Genomic DNA, 17,287 nt, shown 5'->3' with positions numbered 1-17,287 from the left:
AAAATAAAAACAGAATTTCATAGTTTTAGAATAAACTGCAGCTTTTCTGCTACAGCACAATGGCCCATCACCAGTCTCATTTTTAAAACACTTTTGGCAACTAAAAGGCAGGAACAGTAGAGCTTTCGGAAAATGCTTCCTTGGACTCTGTCTCATTAAAACCCCTGAAACTTTCACATGACCCAATGCTGGAGCTGGTTGCATTTGTAAGGGGTAGAAATTGCCGTATTTGCTCGATTATAAGACGAGGTTTTTTTCAGAGAAAATGCTCTGAAAAATACCCCTCGTCTTATAATCGAGGTCGTCTTCTAATCAGACCTCAAAAAAATGTCCGCTGGGGTCAGGCTGCTTACCGGTGCTTTGGTCGCGAGCAGCGTCTCTTGTACTAGCAGCAGGAGAACAGGAAGCCAGCAGAGTCGTCATTCTTCCTCTGGGGGCGGGGCCAGAGAATTTGCAAAGGGAAGCAGCCGGGCCTCTGCAGAAGTCTGCGAGTGAGAGATTTGCAGTTCAGGTTAGGGGGTGGGGTTTTTCGAGCAAGTATGTGTGATTAATGGAATGAATGAGTATTTAAATGTTTGTGAATGAGTGTGTGTGTGATAGCATGGATGTTAAAGGGGGGGGGGTGGTAGCATGGCATAGGGGGCTGTAATCACACTCCTATCATCCCCAGGTTCCAGCATGTACTGACTGCCTGTGCTTGATAGGAGTGTGATTGTTGTTAGCAGTTATATACCTCCAGAAATGCCTTTTAACCCCCTGTATGCCCCTCAGCCCCATGATATGCCTTTTAACAAGGCATATCATGTGGCATATAGGAGGGTATAAGACATTTCTGGAGGCAGAGTGGCATATAGAGGGTTAAAAGGCACATCATGGGTCAGAGTGGCAAATGCGGTAAAAGGCATTTCTGGGGGCAGATGTGCATAACTGGGGGGGCAGGTTGGCAAATAAAAGGAAATAAAAACAAAAAATATTTTTCTCAATCATAGCTTTTATTAAATATGAAAAAATAGTTTGCATGAATTAATATGTACTAGTATATATTATGTACTAGTCTTATATTCAGGCTCTTTCTTTTTTTCCTAAATTAATATTTAGATTTTGGGGGGTCGTCTTATAATCGAGCAAATACGGTAAATAGAACATGCAGCTATTGTACAGCTGCAGGGAAATCATATGAACCATTTCAAATTACCTGGATATATATTTGCCCCTTTCCCCATCCAATCGCTAGATGCTAGGCAGGAGATCTCTTCCGTCAAACACATTTCCCGACACCATCTGTCAGCACCAGCACTAGTTTGGCAAGGAGGGTTCTCATGAGATGCCTCACAGAAAGTAAGCCCATTGATTTCACTGATTGGATGATTGTCAGACCATGGAGGACACAGGAAGCTGCAGCTTCTCTCTAAAAAGTAAGTAACTGATTTGTTTTATATTTTTTACATTTTAAAAAAATGCATATTAAAATATTTACAAATTACTTTAATATGCATTATTCTCTGGTCAAGCTGTCTATAGGACTTTAAACTGTGCCTTTACTTTTGAACTTACAGACATCCAGAAAGTCATGCAGCACAATGAGTGGCAAAAGTTAGAAGAGGAACCATGGCAGATCAACCTATCAATCTTGTTAAAGCAATACTTTTTCAGTTACTGTTAGAATTTTGATTAAAAAAAATTATTTGGGTTATACTGTCAATTACATTTTCAAGCTAAATATAACTTTATATCTGCAAACACATTCACTCAAACCTTTTAAAACAGAAAGAGAATAAACAATGCAAACTTATTTACTTAATTTTAACAATGTACCCTATTAATGGGTCACTAAAAACTTACAATAAGAAAGCAGGCAGCTAGCATGACTGCTTTAACTTTCACATCAAGGTCCATTGGAAACCGAACATCAAAGTTGTCTGCATCTGTTAAGGCTTCCTTTACAATACCTGTCCACTGTTTGGAAACTCGTCCAATTGTAGAGGTTTCATCTAAATTTGTCGGGTAACGTTCAAAAATAAAATAAATAATCCAATATTTAAAAAATAAATATAGCTTAATGCACACTCATAATAATCGCAAGCCAATTTATGAAATAAATTATAACATGATTTTAGAATTGATATATATTATTTTATATAGCGCCGACAGATTCCACAGCACTGTACAAGATGAAAATTTTACAGATAACGACAAGTATAATACAGCAATTGACATAAGATACAAGAGGAATGAAGGGCCCTGTTCTTGCAGGAACTTACAATATAGGTGGATAAGGGGTGAGAAACAGGAGGTGAGGACTGCGTGGTAGTGAATGATGTTAATTTAGGGTGAGATAAGGGTTGTAAGTGGGTGAGAGGGAAGTTTTGATGTTTATGTCAGTGGTAGGCTTCCCTGAAGAGAAAAGTTTTTAGGGAGGGTTTGAAGGAGAGTAGAGTTGGTGAGAGTCGGACAGCACGGGGAAGAGAGTTCCCGAGGGTTGGTGCTGGGCGAGAGAAGTCCTGTAGACGGGCATGGGAGGAGGTGATAAGTGAAGATGCAAGGAGCAGGTCATTGTTGGATCTTAGATGGTGGGCTGGAGTATATTTGCAGATGAGGGAGGATAGGTAGAGAGGAGTGGCGTTAGTGAGAGCTTTGTAGGATAGAGTTAGTATTTTGATTTTAATTCTGCTATGGATGGGGAGCCAGTGGAGGGACTCGCAGAGAGGTGCGGCAGATGCAGAGTGTCGGGTGAGAGGAGATAGTCGGGAAAGAGGGAGGCCGGTAAGTAGGTTGTTGCAGTAGTCTAGATGGGAGATTACGAGGGAGTGGACTAGTTGTTTTGCGCTGCTAGCAGTCAGGAATGGACGAATTTTGGAAATGTTGCGTAGTTAGTTGTGGCAGGATTTAGAGAGTGATTTGATGTGAGGGATAAAAGGGAGGAAAGAGGGAGGTATTAGAAGGAGCTCAGTCTTAGACATATTTATCTTGAGGTGGTGAGAGGCCATCCAGGAAGAGATGCCAGATAGGCAGCTGCTGATGTAATAGCGCAAAGTTGATATCTCTGCAACATCTGCAACGAACATGTGGGCCAGAGATTTTAAGCAAGTTTTCGTCTCTTTCTGGATGGTAAACTTTGTCAGGCAAATATGCCAACATAGCCAATTGTGACAACTGGAGGAGTCTGCACTTCAAGCTGTATGAAAAATTTTGAGAATTAAAAACACACACACAATTAAATACTGCATCATGTTTGGGAAGTTGGGCAGTTATCACCCCCATTTTTTTATATCAATGTAGCAATGGGGCAGGGACCTCTCTTTTAGGTTGCAATGTGACATTTTGCATTTAAAGTAGCAGGCAACTCGCACCTTATTGAGTAACTGCTTTTGTGTATGCAAGTACTAAAGCGATTTGGATTTGGATTTGGTGAATTTGCGAGTTAGACTTTTATCCAATTTTGCAAGCATTCGTACTTTAGTGAATAGATGCCTGTGAAAGTACTTTTCCTATTGAGATATAAAAGAGTTTTATAAACTTTTGCACATTGATAATTAATGTTTATGGTTAAGCATTAACAACCTTTACATAGTTGTACCAGGAAATATAGCATTTTTTTGTAAAATAAAGGGGTGTTTATACCATGAGAAGGTTGGCAACATTCAATTTGATGAGCAATTACACCACAGTGGCCCAGTAATAAAAGCCCAAAACACTTTGGCAGACAATATTAATCTCCCAACCCATCGTACAGCTCTGTGTAATATGTTAGAGCTATATAAAATAATGATGACAATAATAATAAAGCCTGATGAGTGAGTCCAAACACATTTTCTATTACTTTCTTAGAAAGGGCCATCAGTGGCCAATCCCAATAAAATACACATTGTTTGTATTAAGCCACGACCCATCTACATCATACCCACTTTACCCTGAGCATCTCTTGTAATGCTCCTTGCCAAGAGCATAATACACTACTATTAAATTATGACTATTAAATTGGTCATGCAAAATAATCAGTAGTGCAGGCAGTGATTAACCCTTGCCCCTAGAGACAGCTTTATACTCACTTTCTGTAAACAGCATGGGCAACAGCATAAGGAACATCTGCAGGGACAGATTAATTTCATGACTTCACAGCCTGTGTTGTCAGCAATGTTCATTATAAAGCAACGGGCTCATCCACAGCAATCGTTTTCCTCTGTGGCAGAGTATACCTTCGTTCACATACTGTTTTTTTATTTGAAACATACTGTTTGCTATACAAGTAAGGACTGTAAAAGGAGCACCTTTAATACAAAAAAATACAATAAATTAAGTAGTCATGTGCCAATTAGCAACCTAGTAACCAAACTATGACCAACCCTAAGAGGTGGTAATTGTCCATTCATCACATTTCAAGGAGTGAAAGATAAGCCCCGATATCTACTGCTCTACAAATGATGATGAGACTATGTAGATACAGAGGGATGGCTACTCTTTCAGTTAACATAGTGCAAAATAAATGAAGGTTTCTAGAAAAGGTTCGCACATTGTAATATGTATATAGTGTAGGAAGGTAAGGGTAGCCATTTTTTAGAGAGTAAGTCAAAATTTAATAATTCAAGTAAATTAGAAGAATGGTACATTTAATGTTGGTAAGTTTAATGTTGGTAAATCTAAAAATGTACTTGGGATGTCAAATTCCAAAGGCAAAATACAGCATTGTCAATACTGTACTTGGGACTTAACAGTAATTATTTCTGAGTTAAAGAACAAACAATTAGAACGAGCAAGCAGGGTGATAGGTTGTGCAGCTAGAGACATTAGTAGTAGAATAAAAGAGGTGGTCTTACCACTCCTCAGATCTCTGGTCAGGCCTGAGGCTTTACCTAGAGTTCTGGAGACCCCATCTCCAGAAGGATACTAACATTCTAGAGAGAATACTAAGTCGTGAATGGTTTACCAGATAACAAATATCAGGAAAGGCTAAGGGAAATCAATAGCTTTGACCTAACTGTATAGCTTTGAGAAGAGAAAGAAGATAGAAACGTAAAGGCATTTAAAGTACAACAGGGAGATTTAAATTAGTAGAAATATTAAAACAATAGGTCTAAAAATCTAAAACTAGAGGGTCAGAGGAAAACTAGATAGGATAAATGATTCTTATCTGGTGTCAAATTCTTTGTTTTATGCATCTATGTAAACTCCAGTCTGCACAAGCATTTTTGCAGGGGGCTTAACCTGTACACTTCAGTGCACACTGTAAAAGCCAGAGAGTTTTGCTTCCAATGTACTAATTCTTAATCATAAATGACCTTGGTAATCTCCAGGTGGGGCCTGATATCCATGAGTTGTCTGCACATTTGCAGCAGGGTATCCCAGTCCATGGTAACCAGGAGCAGGATACTGGCGGATACTCATGACCTTGATTTACTGGTGTAGGGTTATCAGCACTTGCAAACCCATGATGCTTAACATACCAGACTGGCTAAGAGTTATGCGAAATGTAGACTCAGCAGTCTCTTTGTCCAGGATGGGACTTGCCTGTGAAGAAGCAGCTTCCAGAGTGAAGGAGAGTAGATCGGCTAGAGGGAAAGAGAGCAGACCTAAACACTACAGAATTAAATAAAACCCCTTTGGCTGCACTACCCTGACTGCCCAGAATTTTTTCTGCTCTCTGTGTCAAGTAACCCTACTCTAAACAGCCTACTGCCCCCCCCCCTCCCCTGCTGCTGCTCTAGTAGGCCTCTTTGAATCTGTGGAGGTAGGCAAGAAATGGTTCATGTTTGCGCAGGTTGAACCAAAAAAAGATCCAAAAATGATAATAAAGGCTTGTCGATGTCATCTATTTGCAAGAAAAAAGTAGATAATTGCACCCCACCCATTAGTCTAAATAGAAGTAGTAGTAGAAGCACTAGTAACAGCAAAGGTACGCCATTTTATATATTTTACATATATCGCTGTAGAATATGACGGTGCCATATGAATCAAATAATAATAATTTGCACCATTAGACATATGCATATGCATGGAATTCAGATAAACTCTGCCACTTACAAAAAGAATGGAACCAATCTGATTCTAGTTCATGTCATGGAAGGATTAAGTAATAGGTGCTGGGACACAGCAATGTAAATGCATAATCTACTACTAGGTTAGCAGTTGAAGGTGGTTTATACCTACCTGATTTGTAGGTAGCTAACCATTGAATAACAATAGTATTTTATTTAGGTTGATCCAATGACCTTGACCTAACGCCTTTACCTCATATTGTTTTAGATTCACTGCAATAATCGCATCTGTGTTAAATACTAGCGGTTGAACATAGCCAGTTGTTCTTAAACTACGTTGAGTTATTACCGAATTAGACCAGATCTGAAGGCTATTTATATGTGCATATAGGTAGGTCTATGGGATTAGAGATTAAACATAAAATAATTAATGGAAGATATTAGATGCTCACCTTTCTTATCTGGTCACAAAACACAGGATTTAATTAAACTTCTTTAAAGCTTTACCTTAGTTGCGGAGAAACTGTGCCAGCTAACTCTATTGCACCTATTCCAATCTCTTATGCACCTTGTAGGATGATGGGAAAAAAAAAACCTAAAAACTGCAAATTGAAACAAAAATGCATGTCTCCTAAACTCCCACTAACATTAAAAAAGAAGGGTGGGGAAGTTCAATACTGAGGCAGGATGTTATTTATATATGTGATGCATGCTATCGAGTGATAGAGGTATTCACAGAGAAGCATTTGTGAAGAAACAAAACTTAAGAAAACTCATACTCCCTGTACCACTGATGCATGTCTAAACACCTCCAGCACTTAACCCCTTCAGGACCGGGTTTTTTTAATTTATTTTTTACCATGCTTGCACTAAATGACCAGAGAACATTGTTTTTTTTAGCACAAGTTGGGCTTTATTTTGAAATAATTATATATATATATATATATATAAACCATTATTTAGTATAAAAAATATCTAAAAATGTGGAGAAAATTAGGAATTTTAGAATGTGCCATGCTTTTCATTATTTATGAAATTTAGCCATATCTAGCCCTGAGAAATGCATAGTAAAATCAGCGAAAACTCAAACAATATCAATGCAATATATGGGACTAGCTCACGCAAGCTCACACTTTAGTGAATACATCATCAAGTGTATGTTTGGAAAGTGTAATTAAATATGAACTTCTTTGATACCAACATCTAAGTTTTTGGATATACTTAATTACTCACAAATTAGGCATGTTGACTAGATGTGTGAAAGTTTTTCCCCTTCATGCTTCTAGAAATGATCTGATGGCTTAATGAGAGGACTTAATGAGTTTAAACCCACCTGAGACATATATCTGAGACAAAGGGTGAAATAGGGCTTTTATATAAATGAGTTTGGAAAATGGAAGTTCTCTTTGACCTATGGGTTAACTATGGGCCATATTAACATTAATCCTTGGGTGTTATATGCAGGGCTGAAGAAAACAGGCTGTCTCTCCCATTGCGCCAGATTTATTGTTAAAGCGTCTTTTATGTTTGTATTGTTTTGACTGGAAAGCTAATGTTTAGCCAGTTTCCTAAACAGGAGTAGGTTTTTTGGATTGACTCCTGTTGCCCAGTCACTTCTAAAATGGACAGTGTGCTAAGGTTACAATTCTTTAAATAAACATGTAAAATCTCATCGGGTCTCTGAAAGCTTCACTGAACTATGGTCCTAGATGTATCCCGACAAGTGCCATACCACTAGGGTCAGAACTAATGTAAAACCATTCAGTCTTCTGCTGTTGCAATTTTCTTTGAAACTACTACTACTATCATGATTTGGAGTATTTTAACTGGTTTAGGTGATGGGGATCCCAGCACATTTGAGGAGAAAAGTGTATTCACTCAATGACAGCATGACAGAAAACATATTACTTACCTTCTACTAGATATCCAGATTCAGTCATTGGACAGTGACTTTGGCACAGGTCAGTGTGGCCTAACACAGATTGTCCAGTTAAAAAATCAAAAGGTCACAAGTGACTGGTGTTAGCTCCCTATTGATTTTTGAAACCTAGCTCTAAGTTTAGTATGAATTTAACTGTGCCCATTGATAGAAATAAAATGCTTTGTTCTAAATATGTTTGCAACTCCGTAACTTAATGTTCAAAAGAGGTTTTGCTGCAATTACCAAAACAACTGAAAATTCTGTAAACTGTTAAAATATGTTTAGGTACTAACAAGAAAATGATTAAAAAATAGTTTGTTGGCATCTACAGATGAATATCCTTCACAGCATAGCGGCAGAAATCCTGAGAAGCAAGTTAGAGAACAATATAATTATTTGGGATGGTTTAGATAAGTTTTTTCTTTTTGGTCAGTTTAGGAATTCTTTACATACTTTTACTACAAAATTAGTAATGACACAGTAGGGAAGACCCTGGGGGCATCTCTGATGATCCCCCTGTTGCTGACCACATGTACGGCAAAGACATCAAAGTGTGAATAGGTGAAAACATAGTCCTTTCCGCTTACAAAAATGATACCTGGGTAGTGGGAAAAAAAAAAATGTAATAGAGCGCACAAAATATTATAAAAAAAGGACTCAGGGTTTTTTGTGATCTCAAATCATATTCCACTGCTCTTCAAAAGAACAGTGAAAAACAAGTGGAGAAATGTGAAAAAGTAAAAAATAAAAAAGTGTGAAATAATAATAAACATTAAAAAGGTAAATACAGTTTGCAGATTTCTGTCCACAGCCATAAATAATATTTTAAGATGAATGGGACAATTATGGCTGTGACAAACAAAAAATGCTAGATGTTAAGTTTACTGCTTTAAGGACTAAGGCTATTTTACTATTTTACTTATGTGTAAACACTGTAACTGTAAAGGCAAAGAAATGAGACACATACCAGATTAGTGCTGATAAACATAATACATTTTATTTTACAGAGAACAAAAAAAAAAAAAAGAATGCAACAGATTACACACCCATCACAGTCCATGTGATGAGCTGCAGGTAGGCAGCAGAGGTAGAAAAGGCATTTGCATATATAGTGGGGGTACTACTGTAGGCCAGCACAGGGTGATTATGGGAGTCTGTCTTTAGCTAACCAGTTACAAGGGAGAGCATTTAAACCAGCACACAGAGCCGCTATCCCCATAAACCTGCCTCGCTAGACAAAGATGGATGACTAAGGCACAGGTTTCATTCTTAATGGAATTATGTTACCAGTCACTAGTCTGATCACCATACCAGGGTGTATTCACTAAAATGGATATTTCAAGTCTTGTAGCTTCCACTTCACATTTTGAATGGCATACCCCGTGAGCCAGGCATCTTTTAAGAAATCTTATTGATTTGGTTATGTATAATAAAGTCACAGCTGAGCCCTTCTAACATTATTATTTTTGCAATATTTCATGGAGAGAGAAAAACACACACATTGCATTATTTTCAGGCATTACAGTTATACATATAAGTAGGATACAAACATAACAAAAAAACATACAAAACCTGAAAATGCAATTTTAACAAAACCTGACATTTGTCAGCTAGGCACTTCAATGAGTAAACAAAAAGACGTTAATATACCTTGGCTGCGTTGTCAAAATTAACCAGATCAAAATCCTCAAAACAAAATTGAAACACTTGTAACCTATGAATAAGGAGATTACTTAAATGGATTCATGTAATATTTTCATTTCTTAAAGCTAATTGAAATCAAGCAAGCCCCTATGAAGCACAGGTACAATATAATGCCCAAACAAATACTAAAGCCTACTGCATAGGTGAGCACAAAACACAAAATATTTTAAGGCCATCGTGACCCATTCCTCACAGTGCGTTTACTATTCTAGTAAACATCATATCAAATGCCAGTTTATTTCTTGCTATAGTTGGCTCCACAAAATAAAAAAATAAAATATATATATATATATATATTGTATTGGAAGCTGGATAAAGCTTTTTATAGACACTCCTTGAGTGTGCCTTGTCTGGAACCTGCTGTTGTAGTGACAGGGAATATTTAGTTCTTATAGGTAATGCCAAATGCTATTTTAGCTGGTTATGGATTTAGCGCAAGAGTCCAAGGCAAAGCGCAGCAGAATTAGTTAAGGGGTTGGTGCTATTTATACTCACTTTGTACAAACTACAAAGACACGTCTGGCTTGATCTGAAGATTATTTAGTATTAAAACAGACTTAAAAGGTCTATACTTCATCTGGGAACAGTGACAGAGACAGGGATTAACCCCAGATGCTACTGTTCTGAGCTGGTAGGAAAAAAGCTAAACATTGAAAATATATGACCACTCACATTAATTATGGATGCTCTTCACTCACTCCCCGGATCGGCATTGTTAAACTATCTCATGAATCAATGACAGAAAATGAGATTGCTTTTCCTGAAAACATTCCCTTTATCTCCCACCAAAATGACACAATTTCAGGCCATGGATACAGGAGCATCAGTGTAGAGCCCTGCGCGGGACTGCTTTTTGAATCCCGCTCCCGCTGTTTTGAATCCTGCTCCCGCAATGTGGGTGTTCCGCTCCCGCCACATTTGTGGCCAATCCCGCCCGCTCCCGACACATTTGTGGCCAATCACGCCCGCCTCCTTACCCGATTTCCCGCGCAGTCCCGCAAGGCTGCCCTCGAGTTGTTCCCTCACAGCGTCTCTTCTCTTGCTCCGCCCAGGAACAAGGCGGAGTCACAGGAAGTGACGTCACATCACGTGACTCCGCTTTGTTCATGGGCGGAGCAAGATAGGAGACACTGTAATGGAGCAGCGAGAAGGCATCCTTGCGGGACTGCGCGGGATTACCGCGACCCGCAGGTACAGTGCCTGACCGCCCGCTCCCGCCCACAGCCCCAGAAAGACCGCCCGCAAGTTTTTTGGCGGGTCCCGTTGCAGTCCTCTACATCAGTGCATCAGATTGACACAAAAGTATAAACTTGTAGAAGTCAAAAGAAAGTGTATAGATTATAACCCAGGTTTAAGAAGGACCTACTGTATGTGTTAAACCTATGCAATGTAATATGTGGTTTTCCAAGTATTCTCTGGCTGTTTGATTCCACACCACTTTAATACTCTGGTCGTTTCCAAACCAGTTTGGTGGTTTACCGTCTCCTCGCATGTTTCAATGGAGTATTGATACCACTATAAAACATCACTTACAGCCTCCTTTGGAGTTAAATTCGCTGACTGCAGTATTTCATGTAGTGTTCATCATGCTGGGCAAGGAAAATGGTTTTGTGCATAGTGAAAAAATGCCCAGGTTATACTTATACAAAGACTAGCAACTCTTCAATCAACTAAAACAACCAACTTAGTTTGGAATGTACCAAAATTCTAGTAAGACTTTACACAAGGTCACTCTCAGTCTCAGATTTTGTCCATCAATAGACAGGGATGAATTTTTACTGTTGGAGGTAGACTGGTTGCAATTAAGTATAAAAAAATATATATATTTAGTGACTGAAAACATGAAATAGAAAAACAATATTTAACGGTCACAATCGCAGTAGAATAATCCGGTCATAGATATTGGTCATATATGATATATAAATGTTAAAAAGAAGGTCTTGTCTTGTAAACTTTCACCTCATAGGTTTTATTTAAACATATATACTGTGCTAATTGTTTAGATATATATTTTACTTTTAACAGACATTTGACTCAACAACCTTTATGCTCTCTATACAAAAAATATTTATGGTAGGGGTAAAATATAAGCGAATGTCCAGTGGGTCTGAAATACGCCTAGACCCTAAAAATTACCCTCTTTTGTAGGTAGGATAGGAGCCTACCTCTCAAAAGGAGAAGGAAGAGGATTAGGAAAGGGAGAATAGAGACGAGCAGAAAGAGTGAACTGAGGGGGGCAGGCAGGAAAGGCGCTACTGAAACACCCTGAAGGAGAGGGTCCTAAAGGGGGGTATACATATTCCCCGAGACATCTCCAACAAATACCAAAAACATGCTTTAGATTTATGGTACGGGTGAAACATGAGCAAACGTCAAGTGAAATGTGCCTAGACCCTGAAAACGCCACCATTGTAGGTAAGATAGTGGCCAAAGTAATGACCCAATGCTGAATGTAGGAATAGAGTATGATTTGATAATAAATGCTGTGTTACAGCTGTGTTATCGTTTGCAAGGTCTTTAAAGGCATGTTCCAGGTCCGGGATGTGTGCTAAGAAGGAAAGCCCTATCCAGGTGTAATAGTGAAACCTAATGTTGTATGCCTGCTATGTATAGATTATAGAGTTGGGGTAAGTTTTAAATGAGTGTGGCAGAAGATGGCAAATGGTAGAGCCACATTTAAGAAAGGGTTTTTTTTTGTGTAAAGCAAAATGAGTAGAGGTGCTCTGGATACACTCCTCTAAACAGGCCCTCTTCCTTCCTGCACATGAAACGAGTCAGTCCAAGATTCCCCCTAAATGAGCCCTACCTGCACATAAAACGATACTGAGCAGCTCTGCTTAAACAGGAGCCCCTCCCGCCCTGCAAGCACTAACGAGATGCTCAAACAGCGCTAATGAAACACCCTGAAGGAGAGGGTCCTGAAGAGGTATAAACCCCTCCTCCAAATACAGACTTTATATTTGGCATGGATAGTGCACTTCAACATCGCAACAGAGCATGTAGATGGGTATTAAACAAATACAGCCCTCATAATCTATAAATTTAGGAAGCACAATGTACGGATCAAAAAAAAATAAATCTTTTTAATATTCCCGTTGGACTGTTAACACCAAGTGGAGATAGTTAAAACATTTGGAACCTCTTAAAAAGATGAGTTTGTAGAAAAATTGAAATAGCCTTGCTTCATGAATTCCAAATACTATAAATGAAAAGTACAGGTGTTAAAACCAGTAAAAACATAACTCATTAACAAAAAACAACCCACGCCCTTCTTTCATGGGTATCTTCAGAAAGTTGTCTTCAATCTTGGCTGTGCTCAAAGAACATGAAATCCTGAGGGACAAAAATATTCAATATAAACATCAGCCTGATGCAGAATATAATGTAGGACAACATACCATATTTGCTCGATTATAAAATGACCCTGATTATAAGACAACCCCCCAAAATTTCAGTATTAATTTAGGAAGAAAAGAAAAGGCCTGAATATAAGACTATCCAATAGGAAAAAAAAGTTTTACTAGTAAATATTAATTCACATGTAAAGTATTTTTTCATATTTAATAAAAACTATGATTGAAAAAAAATGCGTTTTTTGATTTTATTTCCTTTTATTTTCCAACCTGCACATCTTTCCCCCGTCATGCCACTGCTCCCCAGATATGCCTTATACCAGCTTACATGCCACTTTGCCTCCCAGATATGCTTTATACCCTCTATATGCCACTCTGCCCCCCCCCACCAATGTATCAGCAGACTTGTCCCCCGTGCTTCAAACTCCCTGGTATCTAGTGGGGGCAGCCGGTGAACGTCTGTATGATGTGCGTAGACACAGCCCAGCGCTTCCACTGGGGATTCTATGACTGAACACTGGAAGGTCATGTCACGCTGGCTCTCCGTCATAGAAGCCCCAGCGGAAGTGCCGGGCATAGTAATAAAGCAAATTCAGTTCAGTTAATACATTCCCAGCTACTGGTAAATCACTTACATTTCTAAGATCAGGATAACTTTAAACGGACAAACACCTTCATTGCAATCTTTTAAAACAGCAAGATTAGGAAACGTACATGTAGAGGAAAAAAAATCCTTATTTGAAAGAATAACCCTTCTGAATAAACAACCCACTACTTACAATAAGGAAGCAGGCAGCAAGCACAACTGCTTTGACTTTCACATCAAGATCCATTGGAAACTGAACACCAAAGTTGTCTGCATCTGTTAAGGATTCCTTTATTAGACCTGTCCACTGTTTGGAAATTCGCCCAACCGTAGAGGTTTCATCAAGAGTCTTCAGCTAAACAACAACAACAAAAAAAATGACAGTGCATACTCACAAATCTCTATCAAGATTATTTATTAAATAAGCTTAAATATATATATTTTTTAAACATAATATCAATGCTGTGTTGTCTGTTGTAATCTTTGATTTTGTTTTCTGGTTAATACATTGAATAAATATCTTCCGAATAAATTCAAATTCAGCATCTACGCGTTGCTAGAATTCTCCGGGCATACATTTTAAATGGTTATTCAGTGTTCAGTTATGGATATATTATATGAAAGTTAATGAGAAGTCAGGATACAAATCCAAGACTGATGCTAACGTTAAGCTACCCAATTTTGTAGCTCAATGTTCTGCAACCTTTCTAATGTGACATAATGCATATTAGCAAATCCCATCCCGTGGAGAGCTGCATTAGTACAGGAATGCAATAGAACTTTCAACTTCACGATTGCCAACTTACTATGATTAACTATAATGAACCCTATTGCGAAGTAAGATGTTTGGTATTATTATAGGGTTTTAAAATGGCAATTTTTGTTTCACCGGCACATAAAGAAAAGGTTGTTAGAATGTATCTACGGTTCTGTACCTCAAAGTTGACATCCGAGCAACATCTACAAGGAATACAGGGCCCCGTGATTCTTAACAGATTTTCTTTTCTCTCATTCTGGATGGTAAACTTTGGCAGACAAGGATGCCAATTCTGTTTTACATAACCAACTACGACACCTGGAGGAGCCTGCACTTCAAGCTGTAAAAAAAATAAAAATAAAATAAAAAAAAAGGATTTAGAGAGATTATTGAATATACGCATATTACCTATAAAAATATATTACTTTTAAGTAACTCCTTCCAGAACAAATTCTCAATTCATACCCAGCTATAGTTACATCTCAAATTAGAAAAAATACTACAGATCAATACACTCAGATGTTACCCTCTTTACTGTTTGAGAACACAGACAGATTAAGGAATACTCTTACATCAGCAGCCCAGGCACAACCTCAACTGGACCACTGATGCTCAAGGAATCCCGGTGTCCAGTGATGTAAGATTAGTGAATCCATGTCCCTCATCCATTTTAAAATTAACTTTTAGTCTTATTCCTAATAAAATACACTTTTCATATTTCCCCATGACTCATTCTGTTTAGCGTTTCTTTCTATAGTGCTGTGGGACTTGACCATAAGATACATCTATGTTATTGGTCAAGGAAATGTGTGTAGTGTGATGTTAACCCTTGGGCCTACCAATTGCTTCACACTTACTTTTTGTAAGCAACACGGAAAAAAACAGGAAGAACATCTGTACGGTTGGATTAATTTCATCACTTCACGGCCCGTGTTGTCAACAATGGTCATGGCAAAGGAACGAGCAGGCCCACAGAAATTCCTAGTGCAGCAATCGTTTTCTTCTGCAGCAAAGTAAACCCTTTGCCCCAAGCTGTTTTTTATTTCATATTTATTGTTGGTTTCAAATCCAGTCAAGGCTGAGAAGTTGAGAGAGAAAAAAAATAAATGTATGGAAACAAAAAACAGCTATTTGCCAATTCATGGGGATGATGGAAATGGCAATATAAATGGAAATGCAGTGCACATTTTAAAAAAGTGGTTAAAAAATAAAGATTAGCCTCCTGTTAATAAAGCATAATAATCTTTAAGAATAACAAAAAACAAAACTACGAACTCATCAATGTAAGTGTGACATCTGTAAAGGAAATAGAAAAAAATGACATACCTTCTAACAACTCAACTTGCTGGTGAATTAAAAGCTGGTGTATCTGGGAGGGAAAAATATAATAGTGTTATTAACAAAGGACTCTTACCTCCACCCAAGGGGAAGGTTTGCCCACAACCATTCTCCCTGCAGAGCCTCTCAAAGAAAATAGTATGGGGATTCTCGTTTACCCGCACGGAACAGACTTATAGACTGTCTGCTTCCACTAAAATAACCTCTCAAATCTATGGTTTGCAGACTTCAAGGGTGGTTTATAAATTGGTAAAAATACAGTATTTCTTGTCTCACCAGTACCTGTGATGATCTTAGGATATGAGGATACTGATCATGGAAAACGGATTCCATTACAGAGAAAACAAACTTATTTAAAACTTGCATCAAGCACATGGTAAACAAATTTGGTATTACAGATACCTGGCTTAGATACTCCAGGCCCGGTGGACAGTTGGGGATTGTTGGAGGTGCAGGCATCCAAGCTGCTGCAGGGACTCTGGGGCCACCTGGCTGGTTCTGGACAGGAGGCACCCCTACATATGCTCCATAGGGAGGCTGACCAGGTGCACCTGTTAAGTAAAAGAGTAAGTAGTTTTATGTAAAAAAAAATAAAGTTTACAAAATAATAGATTTTATTAATAAAATTAGAAGATGTCACTTTGTAGGGCTAACCAATTTTAAATGCCCCCTCCAATTATACACACACACACTATACAGATTAAAGTATTGGGACACCTGACCATTACACTAACAGGGACTCTGACGAAATTGCATGCTAAATATATAGACATCAATATGTAGTTGGTCCCCCATTTGCAGCTATAACAGCTTTCACTCACCTTGGAAGGCTTTTCAAAGTTGGAGCATAGCATTGTCCTAAGTGTCTTGGTATGCTAAAGGGGACTTACCAAGACATTTTGGACAATGTTATGCTTCTGTTGCACAACTACAGGGGGTCACAGCTCTAGGTGGCCTGGGGCCTGCAACCCATTGTTCCTGTCTCCTTGTACCGGTTCAAAATTGTTTAGAAACTATTTTGAACTGGCATTGACAGAAACGTATGTATATGTGTTTGTATTTATATGTATGTATGCGAACATGTACGTGTAAGTGTAAAAAATAAAAACAAAAAAACAAAGGTTCGTCATTTCTGAGAATCCACGTCATGTTACTTTTGCTGGCAGCAAATTCTTGCCAGTTGCAATATCATTGATGACCCAAGGGTCACATAATGTGCACGTGTGTGCTAGAAAGTATGAGTAAATGTGTCTAATTTGTGTAAGTGTGTTTATATATGTGTGCCAGAGTGTAGGTTGGAACTGGGTGTGGCAAGGGACAAAGAAGGCACAGGCAAGTTGTTTCAGGGCAATGATGGCACAGACCAGCTGTTTGTGCCATCTTTGCCCCAGCTAGTCAGTACTCACAAACAGGCTGTTTGGTGGTTAGGATGGCAGTGATAAGCTGCCTGGGGGAAAATATACTCACAAGCTGTGTGGAGTAAAGGTGGCACTGTTGGACATGTTGCATAGTGAAGTTGCAATTTTTGCATCAGGGTCCTGTGGGTTCTAGTCACACCCCTGCTATGCTTCCAACTTTGTGGGAACATATTTCTATTCCAGCATGACTGGCCCCAGTGCCCATGCAAGGTCCATGACGACATGGTTGGATGAGTTT

The 17,287-nt window shown here is 38.5% G+C and overlaps 1 protein-coding gene and 1 pseudogene across 1 annotated transcript; both read right to left on the bottom strand.

Annotated features, from left to right (window-relative positions):
* Nucleotides 1-419: 419 nt before the first annotated feature.
* Nucleotides 420-10,310, bottom strand: LOC149300265 (phospholipid scramblase 1-like; annotated as a pseudogene).
* Nucleotides 10,311-12,897: 2,587 nt separating this feature from the next.
* On the bottom strand, nt 12,898-16,090 carry LOC149300264 (phospholipid scramblase 1-like). Its single transcript, XM_089485353.1, has 6 exons — nt 16,034-16,090; nt 15,620-15,662; nt 15,151-15,371; nt 14,472-14,633; nt 13,730-13,891; nt 12,898-12,930 (listed from the first exon to the last, which is right to left on the bottom strand). Exons 1-6 carry the CDS (start codon nt 16,088-16,090, stop codon nt 12,898-12,900), a joined length of 678 nt encoding a protein of 225 aa, XP_089341479.1.
* Between the last annotated feature and the right edge of the window lie 1,197 nt (nt 16,091-17,287).

This window comes from Sceloporus occidentalis, unplaced genomic scaffold (assembly GCF_023333645.1).
Source record: "Sceloporus occidentalis isolate IW3139 unplaced genomic scaffold, rSceOcc1.0.p SCAF_25, whole genome shotgun sequence".
In the NCBI taxonomy this organism is placed as follows: Eukaryota; Metazoa; Chordata; class Lepidosauria; order Squamata; family Phrynosomatidae; genus Sceloporus; species Sceloporus occidentalis.
The sequence above is the reverse complement of the archived record's forward strand: the minus strand, read 5'-3'. Positions and strand labels throughout refer to the sequence as shown.